Source organism: Cherax quadricarinatus, chromosome 35 (genome assembly GCF_038502225.1).
Source record: "Cherax quadricarinatus isolate ZL_2023a chromosome 35, ASM3850222v1, whole genome shotgun sequence".
NCBI classification, from domain to species: domain Eukaryota; kingdom Metazoa; phylum Arthropoda; class Malacostraca; order Decapoda; family Parastacidae; genus Cherax; species Cherax quadricarinatus.
Window position 1 is genome coordinate 7,943,769 of NC_091326.1, and position 12,562 is coordinate 7,956,330.

Below are 12,562 nucleotides of genomic sequence, written 5' to 3' on the forward strand. Positions count from 1 at the left end.
CTTTAATCGGTGGAAGATACGAGGACTCGAGATCGATGCTGTTATCGAAGAGTTGTCTTCGAGGTCTCTCCACTGCCGTCCCGAGGGCGTACCCCACCAGCAGCAGCGACACCAAGACACCTCGCATCCTGTGTTGGGAAACTATAGTTAATTTACCATTGTATTATACAAAATGGAAAATATAATCACAAAACATACAATTGCCACGTTTCTTAATACTTACTTTCTCGTATGTACACAACAGCAGCTGTCACTCTTTTATATATTTATAAAGTTAATGAAAACAGTACATAGGAATTATTAAACTGTATTTTTCATTTACATAAATACAAAATCGAATATGGAAAGGTGGTAACAGATTACGCTAGTTTGCGGCAATGTAAGTCACTTATGAAGAAAACGCTTCATATCGTGTTTGTCCTCTTGTGTATGTTGCGTAGGTCGAACCAACTTTTTTCTCTTAGTCTAGAAGCCTTACGGAAACAAATGTCGAATTCAGTTAGAAGTTGAAAGGAACCGCGGGAGAGTCATAGTTGTACCCTGTCTTGCCACAGGTGGCTGTGATGGTCTGTGTGACGGTGACCTGTCGGGGCTGGTTGATGGTCTGATAGACCACCTGTTGTTGTTGCTGGGTCTTAGCCACCTGTTGGGTCACCACACGGTCCGGGCCAGGCACTTGCACCACTGAGGTTCTGGTTTCTTCAAGAGTCTGGTACACCGGAGCGGGAGTGACGTACTGGGTCTGGACCACGGTCTGTACCTGAGTGAAGGGCTGAAATCTGGTCTCGTAGATGGTGGTGTAGATGATGTTGGGTACGACTAGTGTACTAACTACCTCTTGAGGAACTACCTGGGTGCTGATTACTGTTTGAGTGACAACGTTGGTCCTGGTTACCACCTGCTCAAGAGTGGTATAAGCTGTTTCATAACGGGTGTTAAGGGATGTGTAGGGGATGACCTGTTGGCGCTGAACAACACTGGTCCTGAAAACATTCTGTCCGCGAACATATCTGGTCTGCACCACTTGTTGTACACGCGTCGACGTCACATAACGTGTGTTGGCTGGCTGTTGACGCCTCACGATGGAGGTTTGAACGACGATCTGGACACGCGTCCGTACTACATCAGGGCCTGGGATTGTCACCACTTGGGTCTGCTGCTGTATTTGTGTCTGGTAGTTTGTCACGGGCTGATTGATGGTCTGCACCTGTGTGCGAGTCACCACCACAGGTACTACTTGTGTTTGCACCTGTGTGCTGGTGACGTAACTGACCTGTGGCACAACGCGAGTTGACGTAACGTAAACAGTTTCTTGACGAGGTGGGCTTGGGATAGTTTGGGTCACAATTCTGTCATTAAAAAGGGTGGTTGTACGCTGGATGACACTGGTCTGGTACTGGACCTGAGTCTGGACGCGAGTCTGGAAGAGAGTAGTTGGTACGACCTGTTGTCTGACCAGGGTGGTGGTGATGTACTGTGTGTTGATCTGGTTCACGGTTAGCACGGTGACGGAAGTTTGGACTCGTGTTTCTGTGACCACAGAGGTGATGGGGGCCACTTGGCAACTCGGGTTGCTTGGGGAGGGTGGCAGATAGCCACTGTCGGGTATCGGGTAGTTGTACCCCTGGGGAGTAGCCGAGGCCAGGGTCACCACCAGCAGCGTCGCCGTCAAGCGCCACATCCTGCAAAGAGAAATTCCACAGGTTAGAACAGCGGTGATTGGAACCCCCGCGTCTCGGCAACTCATTTGGGAATAAAGTCCAATCACGCGCCGCTCCCTCTGTGCAATTTCTCTATGCTTTGTGGGCTGACCCGAGAGGACTTTATCGCCCAGATGAGCCGTGAGGCGCTGACCTGGATGAACAGACGACCTGGTCCGTGGATTCCTCATTAGATTATACCATGAGAGTGGATGCGAAGAGGGATTAGAAAATGGGATGGAGGAAAGAAGTATTCGTCATTGCCAATTCATTCATCAATAATCATACATCACCCATGCTATTTATCAAAGCAGTAGCCAGAGGCTGGTTGCAGAGGTCTTCCTCTCTACAAAAACACATTTACACTGTATCAACACATTGTCTCCTCGGGGGACAGAGGGTCGGATCCTCTGGTGGCTTGTAAATGATTGTATAAAATTCATTTCCCTCTTAGTTGTATATTGTTTTACTTGATGTTAGTGAGCCAAAATTAGACAGGTAGAGCGGTAGAAGGATCCTTGAGGCGAGGGCTTGAGCACTACACAACGTGGCATCATTAAGACAGTAACGTGAAGTGTTGTGTAGCCAGGCTAGCCCGGCCTTTATCTGTCGTGCCATTATGTGGGTGTGATCTCCATAGTGCCACCCACTACACTGCTCCACACCCACTACACTGCTACACACCCACTACACTGCTACACACCCACTACACTACCACCCATTACACTGCTACTCACCCACTACACTGCTCCACACCAACTACACTGCTACACACCCACTACACTGCTACACACCCACTACACTGCTACACACCCACTACACTGCTACACACCCACTACACTACCACCCATTACACTGCTACTCACCCACTACACTGCTCCACACCAACTACACTGCTACACACCCACTACACTGCTACACACCCACTACACTACTCCACACCCACTCCACTGCTCCACACCCACTACACTGGTACACACCCACTTCACTGCTACACACACATTACACTGCTCCACACCCATTACACTGCCACACACCCACTACACTGCTCCACACCCACTACACTGTTCCACACCCACTACACTGCTACACACCCACTACACTGCTACACACCCATTACACTGCTCCACACCCACTACACTGCCACACCCACTACACTGCTCCACACCTACTACATTGCTCCACACCCACTACACTGCTACACCCACAACACTGCTACACACCCACCACACTGCTACACACCCACTACACTGATACACACCCATTACACTGTTACACGCCCACCACACTGCTTCATACCCACTACACTGCTACACATCAACTACACTGCTACACTCCCACTACACTGCTACACACCCACTACACTGTTTCACACCCACTACATTGCTACACATCCACTACACTGCTACACACCCATTACACTGTTACACACCCACTACACTGCTTCGCACCCACTACATTGCTACACATCCACTACTCTGCTACACATCCACTACACTACTACACACCCACTACACTGCTACACTCCCACTACATTGCTACACATCCACTACACTGCTACACACCCATTACACTGTTACACACCCACTACACTGCTTCGCACCCACTACATTGCTACACATCCACTACTCTGCTACACATCCACTACACTGCTACACACCCACTACACTGCTACACTCCCATTACACTGCTACACACCCACTGCACTGTTTCACACCCACTACATTACTATACATCCACCACACTGCTACACACACACCACACTGCTACACACCCACTACACTGATACACACCCATTACACTGCTACACACCCACTACGCTGCTTCACACCCACTACATTACTACACATCCACTACATTGCTACACACCCACGACACTGCTATCCACTACACTGCTACACACCCACTGCACTGTTTCACACCCACTACATTACTACACATCCACTACATTGCTACACACCCACGACACTGCTATCCACTACACTGCTACACACCCACTACACTGCTTCACACCCACTACACTGCTACACACCCACTACACTGCTTCACACCCACTACACTGCTACACACCCACGCCTGTTACACGGCCTCACGCCCACGCCCGTGACACTGCCTAATGCCCACGCCTGTGACATTACTCCACGCCCACGCCTGTGACACTGCTTGGCGCTCACTCCCATGACATTGCTCCACGCCCACGCTTCTGACACTTTTCTAAACCCACACCCGTGACGTTTCTCTACACCCACACCCGAAACGTTGCTTTACACCCACACCCGTAACGTTGCTCTACACCCACACCCACACTCATGACGCTGCTCTACACCCACACTCGTGACGCTGCTCTACACCCGCACCCACACTCATGACCCACCCACACTCACACTCGTGACGCTGCTCTATACCCACACCCACACTCGTGACGCTGCTCCACCCACACCTGAGAGAAATATATATCCTCATCTTAGTGACGGCACTTAGTGGCACTTGTGTCAGCGTCCTGAGAAGGAGGTGCCACCACCAGGGCCACACGCCAGAGCGTCAGGTCTAGCGTGTTTACACTGAGGTCAGTCAGGTTAAGCATGGTTAGGTCTGACCAGTAACTAGACGAGTGACCGCCTACATCAATCTCTGACCATTGACTGTTGCGACTTTGACATAACATCAACCTCACGTTCACGACCGTGTGTACGCAAACATTAATTATTATTGTTATTATTATTGTGATTATTATTATTATAATTATTATTCATGGGGAAGCGATGAAGCTGTAGCGGTCGAACAACGACTAGGTAATGAGAATGGGTCCATGGATAGAAGAAATTAGCTCCAGTTCAGTGATCAAGAGCCCTTGATCCACTGAAGGTACCTTGCTTGAAGGGCAGACGCAGGGGGAGGAGCTGGTGTTTGTGTCAGATGATCTACTGTAGGAGGGTGAGGGAAGTCCTGCTGGCGACGCTGCAGGGTTTGAGAGAAGACAGTCTTGGGATAGGAAGGATAGGTGTGAGGGAGGGGAATTTCAGGTTAGCGAGTTTGAAGGGTGCGGGATGTTGTCGGAGTGAATTTGAAGGTGAGGAGTGGAGGAGAGAGGTATGCGAGAGAGAGTGGGAGAGAGTGATGGCGAGTGAGTGGTGGAGAGACAGACAGACGACAGAGAGGCCTCAAGCAGTGATTAGGAAGTTAAATTGTTTCAACACCATCAGTATACTGACACTACTCTGTATGACAGCTATACTGTGGCAGCAACAGTTGACAGTGTTGGAAGGGACGAGGGAAGGGGTGTTGGCAGAGAGCTGCTGATGGATACTACTGACTCCTCTCTATACAGAGCTCACGCAGCTTAATATTCCATTGGCCAATGTTGAAACCTGGGGTACCTGAGGGACTGACCACCTCCTCACAGTGACGGACTGATCACCTCGAAGCTGCTACTACTGTTAAGAGTGTTATATTTGATTATATTAGAGTGAAGGAGCCTGTGGTGCAGGCGGCACGTTTCGGCAGTTAGATAACCAAGTGTTGCAAATGTGTTATATTTATTAGCAAACATACCCAAGTGTTGCTCATGTGTCTTATCTATAAACATACCCACAAGTGTAATATTTATCAATAAACATACCCAAATGTTGCACATGATGATCTTTGGAGGGACAGTCTTGAAACTGTTGGGGAAGAGGAATGTTGAGAGTGAATGTTAAGCGAGCTTCTACAAGACTCCCTGATGCTGGACTGTTAAGCTTGTGTTCTTGTGGAATGTTACACTTGTGTTGTGGAGTGTTACGTCTGTGTTGTGGATTCTTACACTTGTGTTGTTGTGGAGTGTTACGTCTGTGTTGTTGTGGAGTGTTACACCTGTGTTGTGGAGTGTTACACCTGTGTTGTGGAATGTTACATCTGTGTGGTTGTGGAATGTTACACCTGTGTGGTTGTGGAATGTTACACCTCAGTGGTTGTGGAATGTTACACCTGTGTGGTTGCGGTATGTTACACCTGTGTGGTTGTGGAATGTTACACCTCTGTGGTTGTGGAATGTTAAACTTGTGTGGTTGTGGAATGTTACACCTCTATGGTTGAGGAATGTTACACCTGTGTGGTTGTAGAATGTTACACCTCTGTAGTTGTGGAATGTTACACCTCTGTAATTGTGGAATGTTACACCTCTGTGGTTGTGGAATGCTACACCTCTGTAGTTGTGGAATGTTACACCTCTGTAGTTGTGGAATGTTACACCTCTGTAATTGTGGAATGTTACACCTGTGTGGTTGTAGAATGCTACACCTCTGTAGTTGTGGAATGTTACACCTCTGTAATTGTGGAATGTTACACCTCTGTGGTTGTGGAATGTTACACCTGTGTGGTTGTGGAATGTTACACCTGTGTGGTTGTGGAATGTTACACCTCTGTGGTTGTGGAATGTTACACCTGTGTGGTTGAGGAATGTTACACTTGTGTGGCTGTGGAATGTTACAGCTTTGTGGTTGAGGAATGTTACACCTCTGTGGTTGTGGAATGTTGCACTCCTGTGGTTGTGGAATGTTACACCTCTGTGGTTGTGGAATGTTGCACTCCTGTGGTTGTGGAATGTTACACCTCTGTGGTTGAGGAATGTTACACCTCTGTGGTTGAGGAATGTTACACCTGTGTGGTTGTGGAGTGTTACACCTGTGTGGTTGTGGAGTGTTACACCTCTGTGGTTGAGGAATGTTACACCTGTGTGGTTGTGGAGTGTTACACCTGTGTGGTTGTGGAGTGTTACACCTCTGTGGTTGAGGAATGTTACACCTCTGTGGTTGTGGAATGTTACACCTGTGTGGTTGTGGAGTGTTACACCTGTGTGGTTGTGGAATGTTACACCTGTGTGGTTGTGGAATGTTACACCTGTGTGGTTGTGGAATGTTACACCTGCGTAGTTGTGGAATGTTACACCTTTGTGGTTGTGGAATGTTACACCTGTGTGGTTGTGGAATGTTACATCTGTGTGGTTGTGGAATGTTACGCCTGTGTGGTTGTGGAATGTTACACCTGTGTGGTTGTGGAATGTTACGCCTGTGTGGTTGTGGAATGTTACGCCTGTGTGGTTGTGGAATGTTACACCTGTGTGGTTGTGGAATGTTACGCCTGTGTGGTTGTGGAATGTTACGCCTGTGTGGTTGTGGAATGTTACACCTGTGTGGTTGTGGAATGTTACGCCTGTGTGGTTGTGGAATGTTACACCTGCGTAGTTGTGGAATGTTACACCTGTGTGGTTGTGGAATGTTACACCTGTGTGGTTGTGATGGATATTTAATACCTTAATTACCTCCCTATCATCCTAATTACCTTCCTATCATCCTAATTATCTTCCTACCATCTTAATTTCTTCCCATCATTTTAATTACCTTGGTATCATCCAAATTACCATTCTGTCATCCTAATTATCTTCCCATCATCTTAATTACACATAACCCTAATTACCTTCCTGGCATCTTAATCACCTTCCCATCATCTTAATTTCTTTCCTGTTATCCTAATTACTTTCCCATCATCCTAATTACTTTCCCATCATCCTAATTGCTTTCCCATCATCCTAATTACCTTCCTGCCATCTTAATTTCTTTCCTGTCATCCTAATTACTTTCCCATCATCCTAATTACTTTCACATCATCCTAATTACTTTCCCATCATCCTAATTACTTTCCCGTTATCCTAATTACCTTCCTGCCATCTTAATTTCTTTCCTGTCATCCTAATTACTTTCCCATCATCCTAATTATTTTCCCGTCATCCTAATTACCTTCCTGCCATCTTAATTTCTTTCCTGTCATCCTAATTACTTTCCCATCATCCTAATTACTTTCCCATCATCCTAATTACTTTCCCATCATCCTAATTACTTTCCCGTCATCCTAATTACCTTCCTCCCATCTTAATTTCTTTCCTGTCGTCCTAATTACTTTCCCATCATCCTAATTACTTTCCCATCATCCTAATTACTTTCCCGTCTTCCTAATTACCTTCCCAGCATCCTAATTACTTTCCTATCATCCTAATAACCTTCCTCATCAAATTTCTATTTTTTTTCATTTTCCCAGTGGAATGCCCGCACAATTTTACATAATTCCCTCAGTTTCCACACAGTTCCCCCACAGTTTCCACACAGTTCCCCCACAGTTTCCACACAGTTCCCCCACAGTTTCCACACAGTTCCCCCACAGTTTCCACACAGTTCCCCCACAGTTTCCACACAGTTCCCCCACAGTTTCCACACAGTTCCCCCTCAGTTTCCACACAGTTCCCCCACAGTTTCCACACAGTTTCCACACAGTTCCCCCACAGTTTCCACACAGTTCCCCCACAGTTTCCACACAGTTCCCCCTCAGTTTCCACACAGTTCCCCCACAGTTTCCACACAGTTCCCCCACAGTTACCACACAGTTCCCCCACAGTTTCCACACAGTTCCCCCTCAGTTTCCACACAGTTCCCCCACAGTTTCCACACAGTTCCCCCACAGTTTCCACACAGTTCCCCCTCAGTTTCCACACAGTTCCCCCACAGTTTCCACACAAATCCCCCACAATATCCACAGAGGTGGTGTGTAATATTAAAGCTTCCTTATATTCGGTTTATATAACATTCTACAGCTTTCTTATATCCTGGTTGTATAATACTAATATATCCTGGTTGTATAATACTAATATATCCTGGTTGTATAATAGTAATATATCCTGGTTGTATAATACTAATTTTACAGTTTCCTTATATCTGGTTTATGTAATGTTAATCTTAAAACTTCCTTATATATCCTGGTTATATTACTGTTTTTGGTAGCTGTTTTATCTACAAGTTAACATTTTTATGTTTCCTTATATACAGGTTGTGTAATATTATATACAGGTTGTGTAATATATACAGGTTGTGTAATATATACAGGTTGTGTAATATATACAGGTTGTGTAATATATATAGCTTGTGTAATATTATATACAGGTTGTGTAATATATACAGCTTGTGTAATATTATATACAGGTTGTGTAATATTATATACAGGTTGTGTAATATTATATACAAGTGTAATATTATATACAGGTTGTGTAATAATTTTAAATCTTCGAGTATTGTTGTTGCCTGGGAAGAAAACGAGAGTTGGTTGACGTGGTTGATGTTAGTGAGAGTGGAAATATGTGTTGACGTGGTTATTAAGAGCAAGAGTTGAAAGGTTAACGAGAGTGAGAGTGGAAGGATTGGTTGTGAGTGAGAGTGAAAGGCTTGGTTGAGAGTAAGAGTGGAAGGACGTGTTTCTCCAAGGTTAAGAAGACCTTCAGTTGTGGATTGAAGGTGGAATGATCTGCGGGTTGATGGTTTAATGGTTTACCTGGTGAATGTGGAGCAGAGAAGTGGAATGGATGGAATGATGCATCGTGTGTAGTGTTGGCAGAGATTAGTGAGTTTTCTCACTCTGCCAACCACAATAACTCTCGTCCTGACAACACTCACCCTGCTTAAAGTTACATGGGGAGGTTTAACATTACATGGGAAGGTTTAACATTACATGGGAAGGTTTAACATTACAAGGGGCGGTTTAACATTACAAGGGGCGGTTGAAAGTTACCTGGGGCGGTTTAACATTACATAGGGAGGTTTAACATTACATGGGGAGGTTTAACGTTACATGGGGCGGTTTAACGTTACATGAGGCGGTTTAACATTACATGGGGAGGTTTAACATTACATGGGAAGGTTAAACATTACAAGTGGAGTTTAACATTACAAGGGGCGGTTTAACATTACAAGGGGCGGTTTAAAGTTACATGGGGCGGTTTAACATTACATAGGGAGGTTTAACATTACATGGGGCAGTTTTAAAACCGGGTTTTTATTTACATTATTAGTACGGTTATTTTCCTGTAACAATCTACGTTATTTTATTTTTACCATGTAATAATTACCTTCAGAAGAATTATAATTCTCTAGGGAATTATATTATCGTTGCGTTGAATGAATTATCAATGAACTGTGAAGTTACTATTATTTTATTACTATTATTTTTATTATTACCGTTGACAGTACTGTTTGTGATACCGTTTGTAGTGATTTTTATACCGTTGTTGGTAATTGTTTTTATACCGTTGACAGTACTGTTTGTGACCCCGTTGATTAATACTATTTTTGAAGGCGGTGAGAGTGCTGCTCATACAACAGGAAATCTCTACTGTATTACGGTTTTTGGATGATGTATTAGCTGATGTATTTCTTTTTCCTTCTCGTTGGCGACCAGATAGACACCATGACAAGGTGTGTTGAGAGGCAATTATATTATTTTCTTCAAATTAGGCAGATAGGCTCAAGAAGCTGGCTAGGGCGTTTCCCAAAGCGGCCAGGCAACGTTAGACTGGCGCCGTACATGGGCAAGGAACGCAGGCAACGGTGGGTTGCTCGAGGGTGGGTGTGGGAGGCTGCAGTGGGTACCCGGGTCAACATTAGTGTTGAGTCAGTGGGACGTTTACTCATCCCTCATCCCCCCCTTTTCTTGTGCTTCCGCTCAGTGATTCTCTTGTTTATTAGCCAGAGGGAAGTAAAAGCCAATAAAAACCTTCCTTGACGCGGGTGTGAATCCCATATGATAACGCTGCTGTGTGTGCTTGAAATATACCCTACGTTGTTATGCCCAGATATGATAACGCTGCTGTGTGTGTGTGTGTGTGTGTGTGATCTGTTTATATATATATATATATATATATATATATATATATATATATATATATATATATATATATATATATATATATATATATATATATATAAACGTAGGACGTAGTCTTGAGCAGTGTTCCGTGCCTCGGAGCAGTGATTCGCTGCTTCGGAGCAGTCATTCACTGCCCCGGAACAGTCATTCACTACCCCGGAACAGTCATTCACTGCCTCACTCAACAGTGAAGAACACATCTTAAGCGGCGTTGAAGTCGCTAGTCTCTGACGATTGAGTAGTGTATCCTTAACACGATTTTCTTAGATATATTTATGTAAAAACTGTATTATCGTATTCTGTACATGCTTTAAATACTTCGACAATATATTATATATATATATATATATATATATATATATATATATATATATATATATATATATATATATATATATATATATATATATATATATGTTTATATATATATATATATATATATATATATATATATATATATATATATATATATATATATATGTATATATATATATATATATATATATATATATATATATATATATATATATATATATATATATATATATATATATATATATATATATATGCTTAACAATTCGCAAACAGGCGAAAATATTTACAAACATTGTCTGTGCGTCCACAGCAGGACCGAACCTGCAAACTCTGTAAACTCTGTATCAGAGTCCACAGTACTTCACCACGGAGCCAGACCACCGTGGTAAAGAACTGGGGGCTCTGATACAGAGTTTGCAGGTTCGAGTTCTGCTGTGGACGTAGAGACTATATATACATACATTTTATATATATATATATATATATATATATATATATATATATATATATATATATATATATATATATATATATATATATATATATATCTTTTCTTTCTTTCAACATACCAGCCGTATCCCACCGAGGCGGGGTGGCCCAGAAGAAAACTAAAGTTTCTCTTTTTAAATTTAGTAATATATACAGGAGAAGGGGTTACTAGCCCCTTGCTCCCGGCATTTTAGTCGCCTCTTACAACACGCATGGCTTACGGAGGAAGAATTCTGTTCCACTTCCCCATGGAGGTAAGAGGAAATGAACTAGAAAGAAAATAGAAGAAAACCCAGAGGGGTGTGTGTGTGTGTATATATATATGCTTGTATGTGTAGTGTGACCTAAATGCAAGTAGAAGTAGCAAGACATACCTGAAATCTTGCATGTTTATGAGACAGACAAAAGACACCAGCAATCCTACCATCATGTAAAACAATTACAGGCTTTCGTTGTACACTCACTTGGCAGGACGGTAGTACCTCCCTGGGTGGTTGCTGTTTACCAACCTACTACCTAGATATATATATATATATATATATATATATATATATGTATATGATAAATTTTTATATTTCCATTCAGCAGAATGGAAATAACACCAGTGTTTTCGGCATAAGTAGAGACCATCTTCAAATGAGCTTCGACGGCCCCCAGTAATAAATTGTTGTTAGTGTATGCATGAATTCCCTCCAGTTTCACTGTCTTACGATATGAACCCAACGTTCAGAAGCTCCATAATGTGAACTAACACTGTTAACCACAGCATACAGCGCACTAGGAACACCAAGGTAACCACGTCACAATTTTCCATTGAAATTCCCAAAGCGTTGAAATGAGTTTGGAAGCGGCGTTGAAACACAGGTCAGCACGTACCTTAGTGTTAGAGAGGACCTGTAAGAGGATCGGGAAGTGAACACTAGGCTGAGTTCAGCGACTCTGCCGCCCTGCTGTCCTCCTGCCTCTATTTATACTTCTCTAGGGAAGGGCTGGCCTTATTTCATCCTTTTTTTTTCATTAGGGTATTTTAGTCTTGATCGAGTTGCTGGGGTAGGAGGCGCTAGAGCGTGGGAGGGGCGGCAGGATGTGTCCTGTATGGCAGGTTCCACTTTACATTATCGCTGTGTATAATGCCTCTCTCATCACGAGTCAACTAGCGTCTGTCAAATATGTATACTGTAATATCAGCTCTGAATAATGTGCAATGGGTACGAGGCTTTAATTACACTAGGTGAAGGTAGGATAAAAAAAATCATTGAGAGATGTATCAGCATGTGGCAGTGGAAGGTCGGCTACAGGTCGGGAAGGATGGCCCGACCAATCACACACCACTT

The 12,562-nt window shown here is 43.7% G+C and overlaps 1 protein-coding gene across 2 annotated transcripts in view; it reads right to left on the minus strand.

The window, feature by feature from the left end:
* LOC128695128 (uncharacterized) overlaps nucleotides 1-12,233 on the minus strand; it is a 13,520-nt gene extending 1,287 nt beyond the window's left edge. Inside the window, exons 1-2 of one of the 2 annotated variants that reach the window (XM_053785557.2) lie at nucleotides 12,105-12,217; nucleotides 1-128 (exon numbers count right to left, since the gene is read on the minus strand). The exon at nucleotides 1-128 is cut by the window's left edge and continues 1,287 nt beyond it. In XM_053785557.2, the coding sequence (XP_053641532.1) occupies nucleotides 1-127 (127 nt within the window). In that variant the 5' untranslated portion in view covers nucleotide 128; nucleotides 12,105-12,217. Of the gene's footprint in view, nucleotides 129-291; nucleotides 1,683-12,104 lie in introns of those variants that run through there. The other variant, XM_053785559.2, reaches the window with a different exon arrangement.
* Nucleotides 12,234-12,562: the final 329 nt, after the last annotated feature.